The sequence below is a fragment of the Mastigoproctus giganteus genome, chromosome 3 (assembly GCF_048544385.1).
Source record: "Mastigoproctus giganteus isolate SK-2022 chromosome 3, ASM4854438v1, whole genome shotgun sequence".
NCBI classification, from domain to species: domain Eukaryota; kingdom Metazoa; phylum Arthropoda; class Arachnida; order Uropygi; family Thelyphonidae; genus Mastigoproctus; species Mastigoproctus giganteus.
Window position 1 is genome coordinate 166,846,358 of NC_143577.1, and position 27,351 is coordinate 166,873,708.

Sequence of the window (27,351 nt, forward strand, 5' to 3'; positions counted from 1 at the left end):
AAACTGTCATCCTCAATCACCCATGGGACCAACTTATTCTGGCAGTTAATGAGTTGTGGACTAAAAGAAATTTTGGCTAAGGTAAAGAAAGCCAACGCGAGAACGACGAGAAACGTTGGATAACTTACGCTGAAAATTAGTTTCCGGACTCTAGTGCTGCTTGGTAGGTGTTATCAGTCTGGAGCCAAAATCGAGAAAGATATATTGATTGATGGGTAGGTGTGGCAAACGATGAAATGATTGGTGGTGGGTGCGACAGAGAACAAGCTACTTGTATTATGAGTAAAGAGCGGTGCGTAATAGTTTTGTAATGAACGGTAAACAGGTAATAGTAGCAATGAATTTTTTAAAGAAAACTAAATTAATAAAAGTTTCATTCTGTTCATTTTTATGTTCTTCATTATGTTTTTTTTTTTCTCATTATTAAAAGCAGATTTTTTGGAGTTCGAGTGTTTTTACTATATTGTTGATTTAGGTTTGGTTACAAAAAAAGGAAAAGATTTCTTTATTTTTCGTTATATTTCGTAACCTAAGGTCAAGTTAAGAAAATAAATAATGGTAGGTTAAGAAATAATAGAAACGGTTTCCTTATATTTAGTGACCTAACCTTAAACGTTAGGTTAGAAAATAATATAAGAAAAGAAAAAGATTCTATATATATATATAGTGAATAGCTGTTGAGGTGTTGATTGACTTTATGATACATGTGTATCTGCACGAGTGTCTTTAAAAATAAAAGTACAGTAATAAAAAAATAATATTTTGTTAATAAACAATTGATGCGCTAGTCCACATGATTCTAAAAAAAAAAGGTAGGTTACTCCCTCCATTTTGAGAGGGGCTCAAGCTCCCATGGGATTCAAGTGAGGTAACCTGACCTTTTTTCACCATTAGGGCATATTATTGAACAAGAAAATAAAAATACAGTCATAAAAAAAATTTTTTTTATGAATATATTTCTAAATATGACTGTGATTCTAAAAAAAAAAAAAAGGTTGGGTTTCCCCCTCCACTTCAGGAGGGGTTCAAGCTCCCATGGGATTCAAGTGGAGGTAACCTGACCTTTTTTCACCATTATGGAAAGCGTTCATTAGGGCAAGTTACCATTAGTACTTCTGAGTGCTACTAAAATGATACTAACCCGATGTTATCATGTGTTGTGTTCGTGCACCAATCAGCACATCGTTTGCCATGCCTACTTGACAATCAATATATCGTTCTCGACTTTGCTCGACTGATAACGCCTACCATCTGTTTACCAAGCGAGCAGCACTAGAGTGCCATATCGGGAAACTAATTTTCCACATAAGTTATCCGACATTTCTCATCATTCTCTTGTTGTCTTTCTATACCTTCGTCGAAAATTTCACCTTCATCCATTTTAAAACCCCTTCTCAATGCTTCTCAAATGGATGCACTTTTGCCAAACTCACTAGAGGCATTGCTCATCTTTGGACCCCTTCAAGAAGCTTTTTTTTTATCCTTTTTTTTTTTTAAGAGGTGTGGTCTTACAATTATATTGCACAGTGAGTGGGATTATGACTTTTGTCTCTAAAAACATGTTCATAAATCATTGTTAAGGTGTCATGAATCCTTGTTGCTGCTGCCTGTTTACATTGCACAAAGAATCCATTCATCCATCCATACTGTAACCCACAGATTCCTTCCTTCGTTTGGGTTTTTTTTTTTTTTTTTAAATTCAGCTCCAAGTGTATGTGATTTTGTGGTTGCTATTCCCAGAATGTGAGACCTTGCAGCTGCAACCTTGAAGCCTCTGCACAGTCTTCTGATATATAGCTTATGCCCATTCTCATTTTACCTTTGCTTCCAACTACCTCACGTCACACAGATTCTGTGTTTGTATATATAAGTTGAATCTGGAATGTTTTTGTCACTCTCAAGCTGCTTTTGACAAGACATGTTCATCCCATCCCCTTCTTGCCTTGCCTGTGCTTCCCAAATACATTATAACTGTAGTGAAGCTCAGTCCTTTATTTTTGGATGATATTCCTGCAAATCCTTCACCTAAACAGGTTTTATGCTTAAAGATTGATCAGTACTGGGGGAGGGTGAAATTTTAACATAATTTCTTTAATAGGATCTCTACTGTCATGCAGAATTGCTTCCAGCTAACTGATTGATACCTTCATTCCATTATTTGAAATGAAGATGTAATACAATTAAGATATTGGATGATTTGGACAAGAAAAGTACAGAGGTGGCTTTATACACTGATATACCAAGTCTTTGCTTGTTTTGATCATCTTTAATGCCAGCTATGAGGAGAAAGATACTTACACAGGAAAAAATGTTAAATATATAAGCTCTATAACCTACATATGGTGGCACGCTATGGCCACAGATGCTGATGCCCCTAATAAATCCCCAAACGATCAAACCAACATACGGAAAGTATTTTCTCATAGAGCTTAATACATGGGTGAATCCAGTGTAACCAGTTCATTTTAATAATACAAGATATGCATATAAGAAATTGGTAATTTTTTTTTTCATTTTAATTTAAAAATGTTTTAAAACTATATTATACTATCTTTTTCTTTCTTTTCCACCAGCTCTTGAGTGTTCAAAATAGTTTAAATGAATAGATATTCATAGGAAAACATTTTTAAAGCCTATATTCATTCTGTGTATGGAGGGAAGGGATTCAATGTAATTTTAATTACCTTGCTTGTTCTTTTTTTAAAAATGGACTTGTCTGTTCATTTGTTTGCAACTAAAACGGCGGCGCCTCCATAGCCAGGTGGGCAGGAGCAGCAGTGCGTAGCACATGCTTCTTGGTTAGACCGTTTGAGCCCGTGAGCCACCAAATACGGAGGATGCGGAAAGGTCAGGGAATGACCACTGCATATCCCCGGAGCAATATGGCCTTAGTTGCTAATGCTCCTAAAAACCAAATAACAACAACAAACAACAGCAACTAAAATGGCTTACAGTTGGTCTTTTTTTTCTTTTTTTTTTTCTCTTCTCCCTGTATGTACCAGTGTGGATAAATTGTTGGTAACTTTAGGAGATCATTTTTTTGTATTGTGATCAGATGCCCAATCCCAAAGGTTGATTACTGTAGACAAGTTCTATTGTGTACAGTTAAATACTAGTAAGATATCTCACAAACATTGTGGCGCCTCCGTAGCCAGGTGGGAAGGAGCAGCAGTGTGTAGCACACGCTTCTTGATTAGACCGGGGTTCGAGCCTGTCACTACCAAATATGGAGGATGCGGAAAGGTCAGGGAATGACCACCGCATATCCCGGAGCAATATGGCCTTAGTTGCTAATGCTCCTAAAAACCAAATAACAACAATAACAACAAACATTGTATAACTTACCTTTAATAATAATTTTAAAATGAAGGAAACAGTGGTTCTATATGAAATGGGTTTAGTTTATTTGAAATGCTTGCAAAAGGTTCCCAACTGTCAATTACTAAAACATTCTGCATTCATTCTAGATTCTCTGAATTCTCTCTCATCAGACCAATGAATAAGAGATGTTGACATAAAACATTATGGAAATCCTGTTGTCTCGAAAGCCTGATACTATGACATGTTGGACAAATTGCCTTGTCCAGCATGCCAATGAATAAGGGGATTGAACAAATGGTTGTAACAAACTAAAACCTGTTCTACAGAAATCAAATTTTTAAAAAAAGCCATTTTAACAAAATAAATTCATTTTACAAAGAAAATGTGCATTCTTCTATTTAATTCTTTAATAGGATTCCACATTTCTTTTTCTCAATAATTTAAGTAAAAATACTTGACAATTCAAAAAAGTAGTAAACACTTTCAGATTTTTATGAAATGTTTGTCATTCACATGACAGTAAATTCTCAAACACCAAATAATAGATACTCTAAGTTATTATTATGATTATTTTTTTTTAATCCCTGCTGGACCTACCATGACAAGTCAGTTTACAGTTGGTGTAAGCAGTTTAAAGGCAGGGGGCTATGTCTGCAAGGAGAAAGGATTGAGATCACTCTTGCACCACTGATTAAATATAGCAACATATCTTTCAGTGAAGCCTGTAAAAAGTCTGCTTGTTGTGTTGCATTTGAGTTGAATATGGCCCAGTTGTCTGGCATATTCTTCAGAGGTGAATGTTTTCATATTGTTTTAGTATTTTGAAGTATTAGTTTTGCTGCTTGTTTTGAGTAAAGCCACCTTATTGAATGGGAAAAGTCAATCATCACAACATTCAGGACTGAAAATCCTCACCAAATCAAATGTGAATGAGATGTGAGTTCCACATAGTGTTTTCTTCTACCACTTCACATCTGAAAATTTCTGGCCCTTCCTTTTTTTATAGAAGAGATAGTCACTGGGAACTTTCACCTTGGCATGTTTAATAACTGGCTTATGCTTTAACTTTATGAAGATTCCCCTGATTATTTCCCATGGAAGGTGTGCCTGCTCACTTTTGTGCTGATTTGCTAGAATATGTGAAGAACACACAAAGTGGTGGTGGATCAGGTTGAGGTAGCGAGGGATGATGACATGCTGCTCCTATAACCCCCCCCCCCATATCTCTAGACTTAACAATGTGTAACGTTGTTTTGTGGGCTATGTAAATGATGCTGTGTTTTTATTCCCCAGTGCAAACAGACATTGCTGATATGAAATGAGGCTGTAGCATTAATTATACTGAAATTAAATATCAAAGAAAATATGGACTGTCTAATCTACATATTTTGTGGGCCTATGAGAAAGGGAGAGGGTTCAAAAAAGATTTGTATTCCCCAGAAATAGTTGTGATAGGAGGTTGAAACAAACACCCTGTAACATTTTCAACATAGTAACCAGACAAAATGACATATTTTTGCCACCTCTCAGTACATTTCCACAGGCCAGTTTTGTAGAAACTCTCTGATTGTCTTTAAAACCACAAATCATCAGCAAAATGTTTTTGCTGATGATTTGAGACTTCGGGGCAAGAAAGAGAAATAAATCTGAGGGTGCAAGGTTGGGGAATAAACACCCTCCTGGCACTTTGCTGTCCTGGGATGGTTTCCTTTTGTGAAATAAACTGATAATAATGTGGCAATATTTCAAACCCACATTTGTGGGTACACCTCAATTGCAGCATTCAAGGATTGTGCAGGGGCATTATCCTGGAGCAGGTGCACACACCTTTTGATAGCCTCCCTTGTCATCTTTTTTCTTTTATAACAGCACATAGCTTTATGAGGAGGTTGGAATAATACTTTTCTGTTGCAGTACACTCCTTTTGAAGATAATCTATTAGTATTACACCATGCTGATTGAAAAAAAATTGACAGCATCACCTTGCCAATACTCGGTTGCACCTTTACCTTTTTGGGGAGGTGATTCTGCATGCATCCATTGTTTTGGCATTTGTTTAGTTTTGGGATCATAGTGATAGATCCAAGTTTCATCCATGGCAACTAACCATAGGAAAAAACCTACTTATGTTTCCTGGCATGTAGACATTTCGTGTGCACATTGTTCCCTTTATTCATATGCAACTGTTGATGGATGATGTTCTCTATAGATCCTACACTAATTTGGAGCTCTGCAGCTAGTTCTTTGATGCTAATATGGCATTCCTCCAGAATTAATGCCTCAATTTTTGCAACAGTCTTCTGCTACAGCAGTTGCTGGGCATCCTGGGATTTCTTCATTCTACACTGAGGTTCTTCCACATTTGAATTGTTTATACCAATGTGCAACAACACTATAACCTGGACAGTCTTCTTCATAAACAGCGACCCTTTTTTCGTGGATTGTTTTGGATATTTTCCCCTTGCAGAAAGAGGAATTTAATCACTGATCCATTGTGACCCTTCATTTAGCACTGCAAAAAAAAAAGAAAAAAAAAAAAAAAGCCAGATCAAAACCAAAACTTGTGGTTGCTATAGAGATTTCAAGATAACAAACAAAAAAAATTTCATCTATCACAACTACTAATGGGTAAATATGTCTTTTTTGAAAGCCCTCCCCCCCCTCGCATATAAAGGGCCTATGGGCTCTATAAGAAACTTTCAGAGATTTTGTTTGAAAATGTTTGCTTCTTTTTAATAGACTAGAAAATATTGCTAAGTAAGAAAATATGTTGTATTTACTTTTCAGAGTTATTATACCTGTATAAATTATTACTTTTCATAGTTCTAAGGGCTATTAATGAAGATAACCCAGCTGTTCCTGCATTGCTGACAGACTATATTCTTAAAGGTAGGAACAGCTATTCATATTTAATTATAACTAAATTTCCATTTATATTCTATGGCCACTGCACCCAGAAGACTGTATACAATACAACTATTTTGTTTAACTAATAAAGTATTAGGTACTGATATGACTACTCAGAGAACCTCTCAGGTGACTTCTTGGAACTTCTATCTTATATTGTATTGGCAGCCTTCTTGGCATTTAATAATTACACAGTATTATTTAGTATTTGTGAACACACCATGTTGTTGTTATTATTAGCTGCATGGTGCAAGGAAACTTGAGGCTTATGCTGCACCAGCAAAAAAAAAAAAATTCCCCGAGAGAGAGAGAGAGAGAGAGAGAGAGAGAGAGAGAAGTAGAAGGGAATTGCCAAGTAAGAGAATAATGATGATATCCAGCTCAGGATCCTGGGTGTGCCAAGCCCATACTCACCAGATGAGCCCATGCGGTTACAAATACTGAATAATATTGTGTAATTATTAAATGTCAAGAAGGCTGCCAATACAAATATATTGATAACACATAATACAAATTATAAGCACAGCAGTCTTTCTTCAGAATATTCCCAATTAAAATTAAGTTTCACAATTTACCACATATAGATGACATTCAACTAACAAATTGGCAATTTGAATCCTGCTTAGCTGCAAAAACAAAGGACAAGATAGTCCTTTGTTTTTGATAGTCCCAAGCATCTTATAAGAAGAGAAGTGTGTTTTTTTTTTTTTCAGATGGGTTCTTATAAACAAATGCAATTGTTGGAGCCACATTAACGCTATGGCCAAACCGGCCATAGCCGGGGGCCTTATTTTCAGCATAAATATTTTCTAATACAGTAAACCCCCGCTATTCACGGGGGTTACGTTCCTGAGAAATGCCGCGAATACTGAGTTATGGCTCCCATAGTAATAAAGGGGTTCCGTTTCAAAATATGAAATATATAAGAAAAACTAGTTTTTCTTATGTATTTATTATAGGTACCTTCATAATATGACTATGTACATAGACAGTACATAGTGAAATGCAAGCATATGGCATTGAAATGAAAATAAGAAACAGTTTAATATTAAATGTAATATTTATTAGAAATTTCAAACAAATATTTCAAACCAGCGCCTTTGCTAGCTAAAAAAACTTATCCCGCCAGTGCTATCACCAGTTTCGCTAAAGTGTTGATAAAGGAGTTTTGCCTTTTCACGAATAATGAGTTAACTTAACGGAATTTTATTTTGAGTTCGGTCTTCTATCCACAGATTTACAGCTTTTCTATTTTTTTTCTGATTTAACATCACGAATTACAGAGCAAATTTTTGAAGCAATTAGCGCGTTTTCACGGACACTACGGCAGATTTTTTCTTCCAATTTCTTGATTGATCGTACCGTTGACTCATTGATTTTATAATGTTTTGCCACTGAGAAGACACTTTCACCATTAGAAATTTTGTCTAATAACTAAATTTTATTCGCCAATGTCATCACCTTCTTTGATAATTTCACATTCATATTTCCTTTGTTATTCGTAGCCATATTTTTGTACGGGTTAGAAAGAACTTGTCCAAATAAAGTCACTTTCTTCCGTTAACGCACTCAAAAAAGTCTGTTTTACACTGCAAAATGGTAGATTAATCAATTTTATAAGCATATAAATTAAAAACAAACAACGAAACCTTCCATGGCAAGCGCATAACACATACCGAACAAGGATTAGCGAGAAACATCCACGCTCGCGATTTTGTCACCCCTCTCCCCCACCCACTGAGCACTGTTTTGACCGGGAAAGATAATTTTAGCCACGTCCATGTTTTTTTATGGCGGAAAATGTTCACGGCGCTTTAAAATTCACATTTTTTTAGGTTTCATTCTATGTTAAATCAGCGACCGCGAATAGCGGGGGTTTACTGTAATAATAAACAAAGAAAATGTGTAATATAAAAGCATCTTAAACTTAACTTTAAGTGGTTAGATTTTATGCTTATACCTTTTTATTGTACAATAAATAAGTTAAAAGTTTCTATTATGTGAATAATTCTATAAGTAGAAAAACCTATGTAGTATTTGTATTTATATGTATGTGTGTTTTATACATATATATATAATAGTATTATGAAAATAAATAAGAATAGAGAAAAGGAAGATAACATTAATTATGGATCAGACACTGCATAAGCAGACGTACCCTACAGCCATAATGTATATATATTTTTTATGGTATGAAGGAAGTGTGAAGAGATATTTTGTTTAATACTATTGAATCTACGGTATACACAAGAAGTGAATTCGACAAAATGGATGAGAAATGTAGCGATACTTGGTAGGATGAAGTGACCAAGTAAGATATGAAAAAAAAAACAACCAAAATAAGACTACATTGCAATGTTTTTCACAATTTCAATATCTACATCAGAGGTCATCCACCGAAATTATGAGAAAGACAGCAGTGTTCTTGCTTCTGTTTCCGACATGCTCTGTATGCTATGGTGCATGTGTGCTGTAGATGTATGTTAAGCACGAAATTTGAAATTTTGTGACTAGAATAAGGTCTAATAAATCGTGCCAATAATGTGTGTGTGTGTGTGTGTGTGTGTGTGTGTGTGTATATATATATATATATATATTTATTTATTATTTTTTTTTTGTATTAATTTATCTAAATGTATGTTGTTTCCATAAGCAGTCCATGTCTCTCTATATAGCTAATGGGAGGCAAAGTTAGGAAAGTATTTAGGATAGTAATATGCACTCCTGCCCTTGTATTGCACTAATAGCTCAGAGTGTTGAAGGATTTTATGGGAAGGACAGTGAAAAGAATATAATTGAAGAAAACACAGTTGGCGCTCAGCTAATCCAGGGACACAGGTTCCCATCCATATTAGTAACGGCTCTGGATTGGGTAGGTTATTGCAATTTGGAAGCAGATGTCTTGGTACCTCTGTATATCCGAAATGTTATGTTAATGTCTACACTAATGCTTAAATAAACCCTAAAGTTATTAACTATTAAACTTAAAAATATATAAACCAACTAACATATTAAGAACTCAAAATTAAAAATTCAAAGGTAACTGGCAGATATATGTGAAACGGTATCTCTTTGGGATGCCACACCGTTTCACTATTTCAGTGAATTGTACTGAAATAGTCCATATATGCTGCCATTAATGTTTCAATAGTCTCCTGTACGTGTAATTTTCCCCTCAACGTGGGCACCTGTACGTGGTGAGGGGACCTCCCAGTGACGCTGCTGGACTTCCAGACTAGCATCACTGGGATCTAACGCCCATACCTTGGTTCCAGGGTTACATCTTTGGAATCCGGTGTGTGCAGCCGTGCGCCACGACCCGTGGATTTCGGAAAGGGGGATCTTGGTGGTTGAGGGGCCCAGCCTTAATACACCACTTTGGCCCCTGCTTCGACAAGACGGGAGGTCCTGGACCGGCCCGACTGGGATCAATCGGCGGGTGGTATTTTACTGCTAGGGTCAACTGCGTTCCAGTAAGTCTCCCTCCCTATGGTCCTGGGACGGGATAAAGACTTATTGGTAACGTTGGTATGGTGCTCCTAAGCCAACTCGGAGTTCCATTCGTGTACGCAGTACCTGCTAGTTCACGAGTGGGCATCCCCTCGTAGGGCTCCGTGGTGGGTGAGGTACTTAGGCATCAGACACTTTCTCTTTACTCATATGAGTAATTTAAATCCAATTTCTTCTGGGAGCCCCAACAAGGCCCCTACCTAATCGATCAGATGAGAGTGAGAGCAATTCTGCAAAAAGAGCCAGAACTGAGGAAAAAACACCATCTATAACACCGCTTTTCCTCATTCTTCATTCTACCGGAGAGCAGTCAATTGGGAAGATGTCACCCTTCTTTATCCAGAAAGGATTAGAAGGGTTGGCAGGATCACCAAAATCCGTAAAACGGCTGCGTTCTGGCGATCTTTTAATCGAAGCTTCAAGTACAAAGCAAGCAGAAAGAATCCTGAATACGACATCTATAGGGGGAATATCGATCAGTGTAACACCCCACAAAACTTTGAACTCTTCACGCGGTGTCATTTCAGAGTGGGATCTTCTTCATGTCTCTGAAGAAGAGATCTGCTCTGAATTAAAAGAACAAGGAATAACAGCTGTCAAGCGAATATCCATGCGTAAGGATGGGAATCTCGTCCCTACCCGAGTTCTCATCCTAACATTCAACACCCCACGGCCTCCAAGTTCCATCAAGGCAGGGTACTTAAACTGCCAAGTGAGGATTTACGTTCCAAACCCACTGAGGTGTTTTAAATGTCAAAATTACGGCCACTCTCAAACAGCTTGTCGTGGTAACCCTGCCTGTGCTCGATGTGATGCTAAAGATCACGAGAGCAAGGAATGTATAGCTCCTAAGCCTAATTGTATTAACTGCCAAGGAGAGCACCCTGCATACTCACGAGCATGCCAGCGGTGGAAGGACGAAATGGAGATACAAAAATTAAAAACGGAGCTAAACATCTCCTACCCAGAGGCTAGAAAACGCATACAACCAATAAATAGCGGGAAGCCTTCATATGCTCAGAAGGTTTCTGCGAAGTGCACTATCAGTATACAAACAGAGATGACTATTCCACCAAGAGAGTCATTTACGCCGATTGCACGCTATTTATTAAGCTCACAAAAGCCCACCAAAAAAACGCAGTCAGCTGCTACTCCTATATCCGTACCTCCTAGTGCTCCACCACTACCAAAACAAAGTGGTAAAGAAAAGCTAAAAAGTTCGGAAGAGCCACCCGTAACACCAGAAATAATGGATGTAAAGAATAAGGAGGTACCGGATGAATCAGTCTTGGAACTCTTTGCAGAGGAAGAAATGGACACCGGACAGCGTCCATTCTTCCCCAAAAAAGATAAATCCAAGACTGACAAAATAAAGCCCTCAGCACCTCGGAAGCCACCTGACGGACCCACCAAGCCAAAATAATGGCTAAATTCCTACAATGGAATTGTCGTGGATTCTGCCAAAATACTGATGACATCAAGGCCCTCCTGCAAAAGCACGAGCCAGTTTGCTTTTGCTTGCAGGAGACTTATCTAAAAGCAAATAATGATCCCACCATGCATAACATCACAATTTTTCGAAAGGATAGAATTGCAGATGGTCCTGCTCATGGAGGAGTGGCTATCCTTGTATGCAACCAGACCCCAGTTCAGCCCTTGCTAGTTACAACCAGCATAGAGGCTGTTGCAATTCGCCTTTCAGTGGGATTTTTATTAACTGTGTGCTCTATTTATTTGCCACCCGGGACTGACATCTCCCAGAAAGACCTTGATGATCTTGTAACGCAGTTGCCTCCCCCTTTCTTACTTCTCGGGGATTTTAATGGACATAACACCCTGTGGGGTAGTGCTAACATCAATGGAAGGGGACGAGTCATGGAGCGTATGCTAGATGACAATGAACTTTCCCTTCTAAATACTGGAACAAACACCTTCCACATGCCTACCCGTACTTTTTCTGCCATTGATCTCTCTATCTGCTCCCCTTCTCTACTCCCTTCACTCACTTGGGAAGTGGAGGAGAACCCATACGGAAGTGATCACTTCCCTGTGATAACCTCGTTATACAGTGCGAGACCTTGTCTTCCTTTCAGGTTACCACGGTGGAAGATTGATCAGGCTGACTGGTCTGTCTTCCAACATCAGGCAAATTTTGACCTAAGTACAGTCAGTCAGGAGCCTGTTCCAAAAACATCTGCCCGGTTTCCACCATTTCCCAAACCTTGGTGGAATTCACAATGCACAACAGCAAAAAAGGCTCAAAACAAAACATGGGGGATATTTCGCCGATATCCTACCACGAACAACCTTATAGCCTTTAAACGTGCACGAGCCAAAGCACGCTACATCTGTCGTCAGAGTCAAAAGGAATCGTGGATCCGTTTTACTTCATCAATTACTCAGTCCACTAGTACTAAGGTGGTCTGGGAAAAAATCCGGAAAATGAAGGGAAAATACACAGCACACCCCTCATCGGACCTTGAATATAATGGATGTACTATTGCAGACTCTACTGCAATAGCCAATGCTCTTGGGGAAACTTTTTCTAACATCTCTGCAACATCATCTTACTCCCCAGAGTTTCTGGTCTTAAAGCACAACACCGAAAATCAGGCCCTTAAGTTCACATCGAAGGGTTCCCACCCATATAATGGGCCATTTACTATCCATGAGCTGAAAATAGCACTTGCCCGTACAAAGGCAACCGCTGTTGGACCAGACAACATCCATTATGAAATGATAAAACATCTTTCACCAGAATCCATGGACTGTTTGCTCTTTCTGTATAACAGAATCTTCCTTGAAGAGCACTTTCCGGATACCTGGCGCAAGGCAACTATTCTTGCTTTTGCTAAGCCGGGAAAGGATCCTAAATGTCCAAAAAACTATCGTCCTATTGCTCTGACCAGCTGTCTGTGCAAAATATTGGAGAGAATGGTCAATGCTCGTCTTTTATGGTATTTAGAATCGAACGACCTTCTCTCCCGCTTTCAGTGCGGCTTCCAAAGAAACAGGTCCACACTGGACCACTTAATTAGACTGGAAACATCTATCCGAGATGCTTTCCTAAAAAGAGAACACTTGGTGTCCATCTTCTTTGACATGGAAAAAGCGTACGACACAACTTGGAGATTTGGTATTTTAAAAGACCTTTACAATCTCGGTCTGAGGGGCCACCTTCCCATTTTTATTAAAAATTTTTTATCCTGCCGTTATTTCCAAGTTCGTGTAGGATCCTCCCTATCGCGACCTTTTTGCCAAGAGGAGGGGGTACCACAAGGATCTGTCTTAAGTGTTACGCTTTTTGCCATTAAAATAAATTCTATTTCTGAACAACTTCCTCCAACTATAAACAGTGCACTCTATGTCAGTGACTTCAGCATATTCTCTCAATCATGCAATATGAGGGTTATTGAGAGACAACTGCAACAAGCTATTGACCGTGTTAACACCTGGGCCACGGCCAATGGTTTCAGGTTCTCACCGGAGAAGACCATTTGTGTCCATTTTTGCCGCAAACGTAACCTCTACCCCAAGCCCGAATTACGACTTGGACAAAACACCATTCCAGTTGTATCAGGGGCGAAATTCCTGGGACTCTTTTTTGACAAAAAGTTGACATTTGTTCAACACATTCGTCAGCTACGTACAAAGTGCACGAGAGGGCTTAACATCCTCCACTCTCTCTCTTCTACCTCTTGGGGTGCAGACCGATGCACTCTACTACGTCTATACCGTGCACTTGTACGCTCAAAATTAGATTATGGGTCTCAGGTGTATGCATCTGCCAGAAATAGCGCTGTTCGTTGGCTGGACCCCGTCCATCACCAAGCCATTCGTATCGCTACTGGTGCATTCAGAACATCACCTGTCCAAAGTCTGTATGTCGAAGCAAATGAACCATCCTTGTCGCTTCGACGAATGCAGTTGTCTCTACAATATGCCTTCAAGCTGAAGTCCCTGCCGGACCATCCCACGTGGACATCCTTTTTCGAGCTACGATGGGAAAATCTTTATAACACACGACGGACCGCCAATCGCCCATTCGGCATTCGTGTTCAAGAGCTACTCAATGAGCTTAACATCTCGGTAGACAAGGTTGCTCGATCACCAAAGGAGCCCCTTCCACCCTGGCATGCACAAACACCAGCATGTGACTTCTCGCTCAAGATTGCGACGAAGTCTAATACTCCCTCTTCTGTCTACCTTCAGCTCTATTCACAACACCGTGCAGAACATTCTGACTTCTTGCCAGTTTACACAGACGGCTCGAAGTCAGAATCATATGTGGGATCTGCTGCTGTCTTTCCAAATAATACCATATCAGAGCAGATACCCCTTGACTGCAGCATTTACACTGCAGAGCTGCATGCCATAGAGTTAGCTCTAGATCACATAAGAAAACACTGTTACCAACGGTGTATTATATATGCCGATTCAATGAGTGCACTACAGGGTTTATCAGCGATGTCACACACTAATCATCCAACCCTGTCCCAAATTCAGCAGATAATATACAGCCTCTATGTAAGTGGATCCGATATCCGCTTCTGCTGGATCCCCAGTCACATCGGGATTAGAGGAAATGATTTGGCTGACACTGCAGCCAAATCGGCAGCCCTGACGGATAATCTTGACCTGCTAGTCCCCTATACAGACTACAGGCAAGTGATCCGTAATAATTTACAATCTCAGTGGTAAGATTCGTGGCATCGACTGATTGCTACAAACAAACTATGTCGAATTAAGCCTGTGATCCATCCTTGGCAGTCCAGCTTACGTAGGGATCGCAAAGAGGAAGTTCTTGCTCGGCTCTGCATAGGACACTGTCATATTACACATTCCTTTTTGCTGAGGGCTGATGACCCTCCTATGTGCGAGCAGTGCGACACCATTTTATTGGTTCAGCATATTTTATGTGACTGTACCAATTTTATAAATGCTCGTTTTACCGCTTTTAACCATCTGACTGAGCCGTATACACTCAGTCAATTTTATCCGACAATGACCATGTGTCTGCTATTTTTAGTTTCCTAAAATCAGTAAACCTTTTTACTCATATTTAAAAAAATCTTATTATTTTAAGATTTACTATTGTTACTTGTTTACTGATATTTGTCTTTTACAGTTTATACTTGTTTTTATATCCTGACTTGGTGACCTAATTCATTAGGTCACTGAAAGTTTTACTTATTTTTTTGACAAGGTTTTGGCGCATTATAGCCTAAGTTGCTGATGCGCCAATAAAACTCAACCAACCAACATGTAATTTTGTGTTGGAGCCAGAAGTTTTCGAAAGAAAAGAATTTATCTAATGTACAGGAAACTGTGACATCTATGTTAAGTTACCTATACTTTTATGTTGTTGACCATTGCTGCTAGTTAGAAATTACAGATTACTACTGGCGCCTCCGTAGCCAGGTGGGCAGGAGCAGCAGTGCGTAGCACATGCTCCTTGAGCCCGTGACCACCAAATATGGAGGATGCGGAAAGGTCAGGGAATGACCACCGCATATCCCCGGAGCAATATGGCCTTAGTTGCTATTGCTCCTAAAAACCAAATAACAAATAACCAATTACTACTAAAAAATATAAAGTCGCTGCTAGGACTTACTGACCTACATGTGGCAGCCAAAACCAAAAAGTGAGAACGATTGTTTGAGTTTGCCTCCAAGTCGTGGGCACAGGTGGCGACCTCTTACAGTAAAAACAAACCAATGTGATGAAGCCAAACTACTGTAAAGCTCGCAAAAAAAACCTAGCAAACTTTGCTAAAATAACACTAAGATGATACTAAGATATAAGCCTATCACAAAGTTGCCTCCCAGAGGGTGTTCTCTTTACACACTGCAGGGAGTGAACAGCCCATGTAGGCAGAACTTATTTATTTACAAAAATATATACAAAATAGGTCTGTTGATGTTTGCTGTTCTTCCTATATTGTGTAATTTTTGACTCATTTTTTTATTACCTTTAGTATTTATCAATGAATCTGTCTGGAATTTTATTCTTAGTAAGTTTGTCTGTTAAAGTCCCAAGTGCTTCAAATCTAAGTCTACTGTTGTTGCAAATTCTTATTGTTGTGAGGTTATTATGTTTCTTTGTATTTTTATTGGTATGTTTGAACTCCAATGGCTAAGGTGTATTATTTTGAAATTATACTCTTCTCTTTTATCATAAATTCCTATTTCTATTTGGTTAATCGCCCTGATATTTATTTTTAGGTCTAGAAACGTTACCTTTGTGTTGTTGCTGCTGTTCATTTTTGTTCAGGTTAGTTCGTTGGGATAGATATCCTTTTTTGACCTCTTCTAAGTTGCTGTCAAAATAAATCATGTCATCGATGTATCTGTATGTCTTAATTTGGTTTTTATTCTTTTTGTTATATTCCTTTTCGTAGTGATGTAGGAAAAGGTTTGCTGCCAGTACTGAGAATTTGGATCCCATTGGGATGCCTATCACTTGTTTATATGTGTATTTGCCTTCATATTTGTAGTTTGTGAATAGGCAGAAATCTGTATACACTGCCCATTGGCTATCATTTATTATTAATTTTTCTTCATGGTCTCTAAAGTATGTGTCCAGTACAGTTTTAACTTTGTCTAATGGTATGGCAGTGAATAGGTTGGAGAAGTCGTGTTTCTATTTTGGTTGTATTATGATGTTCTTTGATATATCATGTCACTTCAGCATTACTATTTATTATCTAAGTTTCTTCTGTTTCCTCTATTTTTATAAAAAAATATAAGTCTGCCTACATGGGCTATTCACTCCCTATAGTGTGTAAAGAGAACACCCTCTGGGAGGGCAACTTTATAATAGTTATATCTTAGTATATTTTAGTTTCATCTTAGCGTTATTTTAGCAATGTTTGCTGGTTTTTTTTTTTTTTTTTTTTCTCATGAGCCTTACAGTAGTTTGCCTTCATCACATTGGTTTGTCTTGACCATAAGTGGTTGCCACCTGTGCCCACGGCTTGGGGGAGCAAACTCGAACAATCATTCTCACTTTTTGGTTTTGGCTGCCACATGCAGGTCAGTAAGTCCTAGCAGCGACTTTATATATACAGCAGACTCTCGATTAACTGGGACGCTTCAAGATTCCAAATTAAAAAAAAAAAAAAAAAAAAAATCGACCAGAAATCATAAAATTCAAGTAATAAATAGAAAGGTATAAACATATGTTTTACAAGTGGCATTATAAGCCATCATTGGGAGATTAGTGTACCTATTATCTTCACACCCGCCAATCAAAAAAAAAAAAAAAAAAAGTTTAGTTTGTTTTAGTGCGTTGCGCTGATTGTTGTGTTACGTTGCACCACAAAAGGACAAATTTTGTTTCATTATTTATGTCAGGGATGTCGTTTTTTTTTTTTTTTTGGTCGCTTTCAGTTAAACAAAAACTTGAAATTATTCAAAAGTTTGAAAACAGTGCATCCGTTAAATCTCTAATGAACCATTATAATGTTGGGGACCAAACCATATGCAACATTTTTTTTTTTTTTAGTATTGTAAAATTTAAAACAAAAATAATAAATAAATAAAATAAGCAATCAATAATGACGATCACAGCACGAACAAATTGCACAAGTGAGACACAGAATAACAAGCAAAAAAAATAGGAAAGAAGAGAAGATTTTTACAATTTATTTATGGTTTTTTTTTTTTTTTTTTTTATATATGACAAGATTTCAGTGAAAGGGACACATTTCACCATAATAATGTAAAAACCCACAGAATTCCAGCTATCGGTATTTTTACAAATGCAATAAGGTCGAGTTTATTACCTGTTTATAATTATGCACGAACAGAAAAGCCAAATAACACGAAAAGTGCAAATTGTTTTTATTGCTTTATGGTAGTGACCTCCAGAAACGTGCTTTAGCAAAATGTGAGCTCACGCGGGGTGATAATAGTGGATTTTCGCCTTAACCCTGTGAAGTTAATTACAGAAAATTTCATTTTGACCATTATCATGGTGCCGACTAAGAGAATAAGAGACTGCGCTTACTAGTAAATCTACCAAGAAAAGGAAAGCGATCGATTTGGATCAGAAAATTAAACTAATAAGGATGTATGAAAATGGTCAAACATTAACAAATATTGCGCTGAATTCAGATTTGTCAATAATAATATAGTAGCAATGTGTTATTATTCATTCCCGAGTTACGTAAAACTCGACGAAGTAAGAATTCCTGGAACATATCTCTTACGTATGTCGGAGACTTCTGTATTTTTGGATGAACCGGGAAATCAGTTATCCGAGATTTGTTTTTTACCATCTATCCCTGAAAATCGAGAGTCTACTGTATATATTTTTTAGTAGTAATTGGTAATTTCTAACTAGCAGCAATGGTCAACAACGTAAAAGTATAGGTAACTTGAGGTAGATGCCACAGTTTCCTGAACATTAGATAAATTCCTTTCTTTTGAAAACTTTTGGTCCCAACACAAAATTATATGGACTACTTCAGCACAATTCACTGAAATAGTGAAACGGTGTGGCATCCTGAAGAGATACCGTTTCACATATATCTGCCAGTTATTTTCGAATTCTTAATGTTAGTTGGTTTATATATTTTTAATTTTAATAGTTAATAACTTTAGGGTTTATTTAAGTATTAGTGTAGGCATTAACATAACATTTCGGATATACAGAGATACAAAGACATCGGCTTCCAAATTGCAATAACCTACCTAATACGGACGGGACCTTGTGCCCCCGGATTACCTGAGCACCAACTGTATTTTCTTCAATTATATTCTTTTCACTGTCCTTCCCCTAAAATTCTTCAACACTCTGAGCTTATTAGTGCAATATGAGGACAGGAGTGTCTGTTACTATCCAAAGTACTTTCCTAAGTTTGCCTCCCATTAGCTATATAGCCAGATATGGACTGCTTATGGAAACAACGTACATTTAGGTAAATTAATACAAAATATTTACTTACTAGCTCTATCTCGGCAGCCAGTCGCAAGATAGGCAAGTATTTTCAAACAAATATGTATATACAGTAGAACTTCTATTACGAACTTCTATTTAACGAAATTCTCTATATTACAAATTTTTTCGCAAAACATTGCACCTTGAAACGAAATTACATGTAAAATTAACCCCATATAGCGAAGTGTTAGTCTCTCTATAATGAATTTTTCAAAAAATTAGTAAAAGCATTTTTGAAGATTTTCAAGCATTTACTGCTAAACAGCCGCTCAAATATACTGCCTCCTTCCGAAATTGCGCATTAGCATCTGGAATTAAATAATCATCCTTTTAGTGAACACTTGTGACCATTGTCGCCTGTAGGAGGATCTTTATTTCATTTTTGTTAGTTATTAAACCAAACAAGTTTTCTTAAAAGTGGTCTTAAACTTTACAATAAATAGGGTAGATTTGTAAATTGAAGTTGGCTCAGGGGAAAATGAAATTCGCTGCGGTAAAACTTTAGCATGCTGCGGCGGCAATACACAGAATGCTACCATAGTCGGTTTTTAATAATGCCTACTGAGTGACACTCGCTTCTCATCTCAACTGTACCACATGACCTACGATATGTCCGTTCTCATATAACTGGACTCCCAATAGATGGTTTTCTTGAATTTTTTTTTTTTCCTGAAAAGTAACATACTGCATACATTAATCATAATTTTATTTCATGTATATAGGAATGAAAGAAAAATAAAAGAAATTCACAAAGTTGTATATTTCTTCCAAGTGATTGATAGGAAAGGTCACATGATACTGTTGAATTGGCAAGCGAATGTCATTGAGTAAGCGGTACTAACAATTCACTATATGGCCACCGCAGCAAAGTTTGCAATGTATGTATCGGCAAGAGCGGCAGTAGAGTAATTTTTACAATTGCGGAAACAATGTCGAAGAGAAAGTGTTTAAGTATTAATGATAAAGCAAAGATTGTTATGATATTGACCAGGGTTTTAAGAAAAAAGATATTGCAGAGAAATATGGCATACCTGCAAGCAGTTTATCTACGATTTTAAAAAATCGAGAATCAATTTTAAATACAATTGAAGGAGGAGCAGACAAGAAGCGAATTAAATTGTGCATATATGAAGATGTTGATAAAGCTGTTCTAAAATGGGTGCAAATGATATGTGAAAAGAATATACCAATATCGGGCCTAATAATTAATCAACAAGCTCTGAAATTTGTACAGTTCCTTGGACACAGAATTTAATGTGAGCACTGGGTGGCTAGATAAATTTAAGAAGCGCCACAGAATTGTGGAAAAGGTTATTTGTGGAGAAAGTGTTAATGTAAGCGAAGAACATTGCAACAGTTGGAGGAACAATACCTTGAAGAAGGTATTGTTCCTCCGCTCTTATTGGAAGAATATGAGCGTAAGGAATTTTTTAATGCTGACGAAATGGGTTTATTCTTTAAATGTTTACCGAATAGAACACTTGCTTTTAAGGATGATAAATGTTTTGGCGGAAAACAAAGCAAAGAAAGAATCACTGTGCTAGTTGGAGCAAATATGACAGGAAGTGAAAAATTAAGACTTAGTCATCGGAATATCAAAAAACCCAAGGTGTTTTAGAGGCACAAAATCTTTGGAAGTTGACTACACCTTTAATAAAAAAAGCATGGATGACGAGTGATATTTTTGAAGAATGGATATTAAAACTAGACAAGCGTATAACAAAAGAAAAAAGGAAAATCGTATTGGTAACTGACAACTGTCCGGCACATCCTGCCAGTATTTCTGCCAAATTAAAAGTGCATAGTTGTTGTTTTTACCACCAAACGTAACGTCAAAACTCCGGCCAATGGACCAAGGCATTATTAAAAATTTTAAATTTCATTATCAAAAGAGAATAATAATGAAGATTGTCAATGCACTAACAGAAAATAGAAACTTGGAGGTTACAATTAACCTTAGAGATTGCATCTCTGAACTGGCAAGAGTTTGGACAAACAATGTCACTGAATACACTATTCAAAATTGTTTTTCGAAAGCGGGATTTGCATTGAATACAGAAGTCGAACAACAACTGGACGGACAAGATGAATTGCCCCTTTCACAACTGAAAAACTTTTGGATGTTATTAGAATCATCCGGAAACATTGAAAATGAAATAACACTGGATAGTTATGTTTATGTAGATCAAGATCTGACTACAGCAGAATATCCAAATGAAGATGAAATACTGCTGAATAGTGTTAGACGCGACAATGATCATGAAGAAATTAACGATGACGTTGAAGACGCATCAGAACAACTCACGAAGAAATGATTAACGCTTTTAAAACAGTTCGTATGGGTCTACAGTTTTGTGAAAATGTTCCTGATAATGTTTTTAGTGCTCTGAACAAATGTGAGGTTTTCTTTGAGAATCAGACAATTTTTTAATTGTACTGTACAAACAAAAATTACAGATTTTTTTTTTTTAAATTTGTGATACTTACCGGCGAAAACTGTAAACATAATTTAAATAAGTGTTTTTGAAATAAAATACATTAAAAATAAATGTAGATTCGTTTTCATTTTCTAATTAGATAACAATTTCTAATAAAAAACTATTCTCTGTATAACGAAATTTCTCCATAACGAAGTTTTTCGCTGGATTTATCGAATTCATTATAGGGAAGTTCGACTGTGTATATATATATTATTTTTTTTTTTTTTCAAAAAAAAATTACGTGCGGCGCGTGTTGGGTAGTGGTGCTGATCTGTCAAGTGTAAATAAATTGAGAATGAGAATGCCTGCAAAGTAAAAGCAGATTACCTGAAAATAAATAAGGGTAAGATTAACATAAAAATGGTACTTATTGCTGTAGATCCTAAGATTTTAACTATGTCTTCAAAGGGTCGGCAGCCAAAAACCAAAAGAACCACAGCAATAAGCAAGGTTTCTGTTATGATGTATATGTATGAAACATATCATAGTCAGCCTGACAGAGACCAAAAAGGAAGGAATAACAGAAGAATATAATTCAAAAATAAATAAATAAAAGTAAAATGTAGAATTATGCTAAAATAATACAGATTAAATCCTGTTAATATATGTATATTAAAGGGGCCTCAAATTTAAATATAGCTGGGGGTATATTTCATCCTTAAAAAACAATCTTACAAAAAAAATTGCATTCTCATTTATCACCTAGCAGTACACACTAGCTTATAATGCACTACTATATGTTTCAGCCCTATGAAATGTTATCCATGAATTAGCATTAGCATTAGTAGAGGCATTTGATGCAAGAAAGCAAGCTTATGCAGCATCAGCCAAAAAAAAAAAAAAAAAAAACCCCACTTCCACTTCACCCCTCTGTTCGTTCAAAAAAATCTGTCCAGCTGAGCCTTAAACTTATTTAGGCTATCAACCTCCACCACAAGGGATAGAAGTCTGTTCCACCAACCAACCACCCGCTGGCTAAAGGCAAATTTCCGCACGTCTATCCTACATCTGTCTTTCCTCAATTTGAATTTATGCCCTCTCAGGTGATTTTTCTGAGCTAGAGGAAGAATCCCATCAGCATTGAGCATGCTTAAACCATTCAAGGCTTTATACACCTCTATCAGATCACCTCGCTGGTGCCTAGTCTCCAGACACTGTAATTTGCAAAACTTAAGCCTTTCTTCGTAAGAGCACCCCTTTGTTCCATTCACTAATCTTGTTGCCCTTCTCTGTACTCGTTCCAGCAGCTCTACATCCTTCTTGAAATGAGGCCTCCAGACCTGTATACAGTACTCTAGGTGTGGCCTGACCATTGCCTTATACAATGGAATAATCACCTCCTTATCCCTGCTGGAAAAATTCCTGTATATCATTGACAATACTCCATGAGCTACTCTTGCAGCCCGTCTGCACTGCTCAGAGAACTTCATATCTGCCTACACAACCACCCCCAAGTCCCTTTCATTCTCTACCACTGTCAGTGTAGTACCACAGAGTTGATACGTTGCTCTGGGGTTGCTGTTTCCCATGTGTAGTACTTTACATTTGTCAATGTTAAACTTCATTTGCCACCTCTCAGCCCATCTGCTCAACCTTTCCAGATCCTGTTGCAGCAGCATAGTGTCAGTAGTGTCCTTGACAACCCTGCCAACCTTTGTATCGTCTGCAAACTTGGACATTAAGCTTGATATACCATCATCAATATCATTTATAAATACAGAAAACAATAATGGACCCAACACTGAGCCCTGAGGGACTCCACTAATAACATTATTCCACGATGAGCAGTGTCCATTGATTACCACTCTCTGTCTTCTCCCCCTCAACCACCCCTTTATCCATAGCAGCAATTTGCCTCCAATGTCACACTGCTCCAATTTGTGTAGCAGTCTTCCATGTGCAACAGTATCAAAAGCCTTTCTGAGATCCAAGTATATAATATCAAAGTTATTCCCTGCATCCAGTTCTTTTGTGACTGCATCATAGTATCCAATCAAGCTGGTCAGTCAAGACTTCCCCTTAACAAAACCATGCTGTGTCTGAGCTATAACTGAAGTCTTGTCTACATGATCCTGCAGTGCTTCTTTAACCAGTGCCTCCATTAATTTTCCTGGAACAGAAGTTAAGCTCACAGGTCTATAATTACTTGTGTCAGCCTTTGATCCTCCTTTGTGAATTGGGGTCACATTTACCAATTTCCAGTCTATGGGTACCTCCCCCGAGTCCAAGGAAGCTCTCATAATTATGGCTAAGGGTTTGCTTACTTCCTTTGCTGCCTCCTTTAATATAACTGGATAGATCCCATCCACCCCGGGTGCCTTTCTTGTGTTTATCTTCAACAGTTTCTCCTCCACTTTACTCCCAGTTATTTCAAGATTCTGTAGCTTACTGCTAGAGTTGAATACACCTCTGGCATTCCCCTCGCTGAATAACTCCTCATGTGTGAATGTCGATGCAAAATATTCATTTAGTTTGTTAGCTACCTGAGCAGGATCATCAACAGTTGACCCATCAATATCAAGTGGACCAATCTGATTCATCCCCTTCCTTCTAGAGTTTACATAAGTAAAGAACTCTTTGCTGTTTTTCTTTGCATCCCTTGCCAAGGATTTGTCGTAATCTGCTTTCGCCTGCCTAACCTCCTTTGTAACTTGGTTGCATATCAACTTGTATCTATCATAGGCTTCTGTGTCATGTGTTAATTTGTAAGTATCCCATGCATTTTTCTTCTCTGCCATATGCCTCATTAGTTCATCTGACATCCATTTTGGCCTAAACCTTGAAAAATATTTCTTAGTTGGTATGTAAAGCCTAGTAGCTTCCAAGATAAGTTCTTTGAATGCTTCCCATTTTGAATTTGCTGTTGGTAACATCATCAGTTGGTCCCACTGTATAGAATTTAAATACTGTCTCAATCCATCGTAGTTGCCTTTACGGAAGCAGTAACCCTTCCCTTTACCCCTAATGGTAGTTACCTCTTTCAGTAAATCCCACTTCAGCACACTGTGATCACTGCCACCTAGTGGTTCGTTTATCTGCAGATTCTTAATGCATGAAGAATCACTGCTGATAATCAAATCAAGAGTATTACTCCCTCTAGTTGGCTCCCGAACATGCTGATGTAGAAAACACTCATCCAATAAATCCACAAAAGCCCTGCTGGTGCGTGAGTAACCAGCCCCCAAATTCCAGTCAATATCTGGGAAATTAAAATCTCCCATTATAAGACTCTCTGATTTACTTGCCCACTCTATTTCCCTGTACAGTTCCTTATTATACTCATCAGAGTCATTAGGCCTATAGCACACTCCTACTCTCAATTTTGATCTCCCAATGCTTATGTCACACCAAACTGACTCAACACTGCACTGTCCAGCGATGTCGACTGGCTTCACTTCCTTGGTTTTTATGTGTTTCTTAACTAATAGCATAACCCCTCCCCCCTTCCTATCCTGTCTATCCTTTCTGTAGATGTTGTACTCCCCAAATTGCAGTTCTGCATCTCTTATATCTGTGTGGCACCACGTCTCTGATATCCCAACAATATCTGCCTTTGATGTTTTGAGCAATACCTCAAATTCATCAAATTTATTTACTAAACTCCTAGCATTGGTGTACACACAAGTATACCTGCACCTGTTTCTATTCTTAGCTACCCTAACACAACCCATGTGTTTACTTGTACCGCAATGGCTCCCAGCAGTCTCTGAAATACCATGCATCTTGTTTTCCAGGCTTCTGCTCATTCTAATAGAAGCAGTGCAAGAATCTCTTTCACCTCTGCCAGTGGCTACTGTCAATCTATTGGTCTTTGTCTCCCCCCAAGCTAGCAGTTTTCCGACCCACCTAACACTGCCTCGATAGCATCAGCAAATATTCTTGCACCCTTTCTATTTAAGTGTATCCCATCCCTGTAGATCCCATCCCTTTAAGTGTATCCCAGCCCTATGAAATGTTATCCATGAATTAATGCTGTAAGACATTCCATATTGTTTGGTTCACAATATACACATATGCAGAATGATGGAATTGTTATTACAAATTTGAAAAGAGCTAAACTTGGTTCCACCCAAACTGGAAAATCTTTTATCTACAGTCATTCGATCACATGAGAATCAGATGCAAGGAAAATAACATCTGAGCCTCCTTGGATGTCATTTACCTTCTCTCTCTCTTGGCGCCTCCGTAGCCAGATGGGAAGGAGCAGCAGTGCATAGCACACGCTTCTTGATTAGACCGGGGTTCGAGCCCGTCACCACCAAATACGGAGGGTGCGGAAAGGTCAAGGGAATGACCACCGCATATTCCCGGAGCAATATGGCCTTAGTTGCTAATGCTCCTAAAAACCAAACAACAAACAAACAAACCTTCTCTCTCTCTCTCTCTCTCTCTCTCTCTCTCTCTCTCTCTCTCTCTCGGGTAAACAATTATCAGTGTTCATCTTGCAGAAGATAAAAATGCCTCTTATAGTCCTATAAACCAATAGGCAGTAGCAGATATGCATAGGTGGATCTATGACTCAGCATTTAGTTGATCTGGTAGTGGTGTTTCCAAGCTTTCAGATTTCAAGAACTATTCAAATCATTTCTAAATAGGGATGATTTGAATAGTTCTTTCAGATTTCTGTTGAGCTATATGCAATTAAACTGGCAATAGCGTAGAATGGCATCAACGTCCCCCCCCCGTGTAACTCTAGAAGGAAGTGGATGAATCAGATTGGTCCACTTGATATTGATGGTTTGACTGTTGATGATTCTACTCAGGTAGCTGACAAACTGAATCACTTTTTTGCATATACATTCACACATGAGGAATTCTGTAGGGAAGTGGAGGCTAGAAGTTTATCAAACTCTAAGAGGGAGCTAAATGATTTTGTAATAACTGAGCAAAGTGGAAAAGAAATTAAGTTAAACCTAAGAAAGGCACCTGGGGTGGGTGGGATCTATCCAGTTATATTAATGGAACAGCAAAGGAAGTAAGCAAACCCTTAACCATAATTATGGGAGCAGCCTTGTACTCAGGGGAGGTCCCCACAGACTGGAGATGTGCAAACCCAATTTACAAAGGGGGACAAAGGGTGACAACTTCTGTTCCAGCAGAAAATAACGGAGTCACTGGTTAAAGCACTGCAGATTCATCTAGACAAGACTGCAGTTATAGTTCAGACACAGCATGGGTTTGTTAAGGGGAAATCTTGTCTGACCAATTTGATTAGATACTATGATGTAGTCACAAAGGGACTGGATGCAAAAAATAAATTTGATATCATATACAGCCACTCCCTGATTAACGTAAGGGTTGCATTCTGTGAAACTCTACGTAAGTCAGAATTTCCCCCATGCTTGTGCAGCACTCACAACTGTGCTCACTGAATTGATTGAATCGAAAAAGAAATGTTCGACAAACATGTAAATAGAATTATTTATTGTATTTATTCAATTTTTTATTATCTCATGCGCAGTAAAAAAAACAAAAGCATGCAATTTAAAAAATTTCAAAATTATAAAAGTACAAAAAAAGAGAGGAGACAGACATAACGTCAGTAAGTTTTACCTCTCGAGCATTGTTGCCAGAATCGGCGTCTTCAGCTGATAAGTACGCCACTGCAGAGGTTGAGGGCTGTGGAGATTTAGAAGGGGTCAGCCACTCAACCTTAACGAAAGAACATATTAATCGATGACCAGATGGTGGTTTTTTCCTTTTCATCGTAGATTTCTTTGTAGCAAGGAAGCATATCATTCACCCCTCTGATAACTTTTAAGAATCGTTCGCTGTCAGGATCCAGCTTCTCAAACCTCGCCATTGCCATCGCTCTGATGAAGTGTCTCGGCTCCTCATTTGGTTCATCTTGAGCTTCGTCAGCATTTTCTTCTTTCACTATTGCTGCCTCCAAGTCAATAAGTTCTTCGTTAGATAATTCCTTCTCTTCTTCCTCTATTAACTCCTCCACATCTTCGGCATCAACCTCCAACTGAAGTAGCTCTTCAACCTTTACAATCTTATCTGCAACCTCTTCGTATGATTTGTCTTTTTCAAATCCTTTGAAGCATTTTAAGTGCCGTGGGCATATTTTCTTCCATGTGGCGTTAAACAACTTTTAGTAATTTCCGCCCAGGCCTTATTAATGTTTAAGATGGCGTGGTAAATATTGTAAGATTTCCAAAAGTCTCTGAACGTAAAATTTTTCTCA

General features: G+C 38.0%; 1 protein-coding gene across 1 annotated transcript in view; it reads left to right on the forward strand.

Annotated features, from left to right (window-relative positions):
* Positions 1-27,351, forward strand: part of LOC150088395 (fasciculation and elongation protein zeta-2-like) — a 224,977-nt gene that overhangs the window by 189,015 nt on the left and 8,611 nt on the right. Inside the window, exon 8 of the mRNA XM_090369484.1 lies at positions 6,145-6,210. Within this exon, the coding sequence (XP_090225610.1) occupies positions 6,145-6,210 (66 nt within the window). The remainder of the gene's footprint in view (positions 1-6,144; positions 6,211-27,351) is intronic.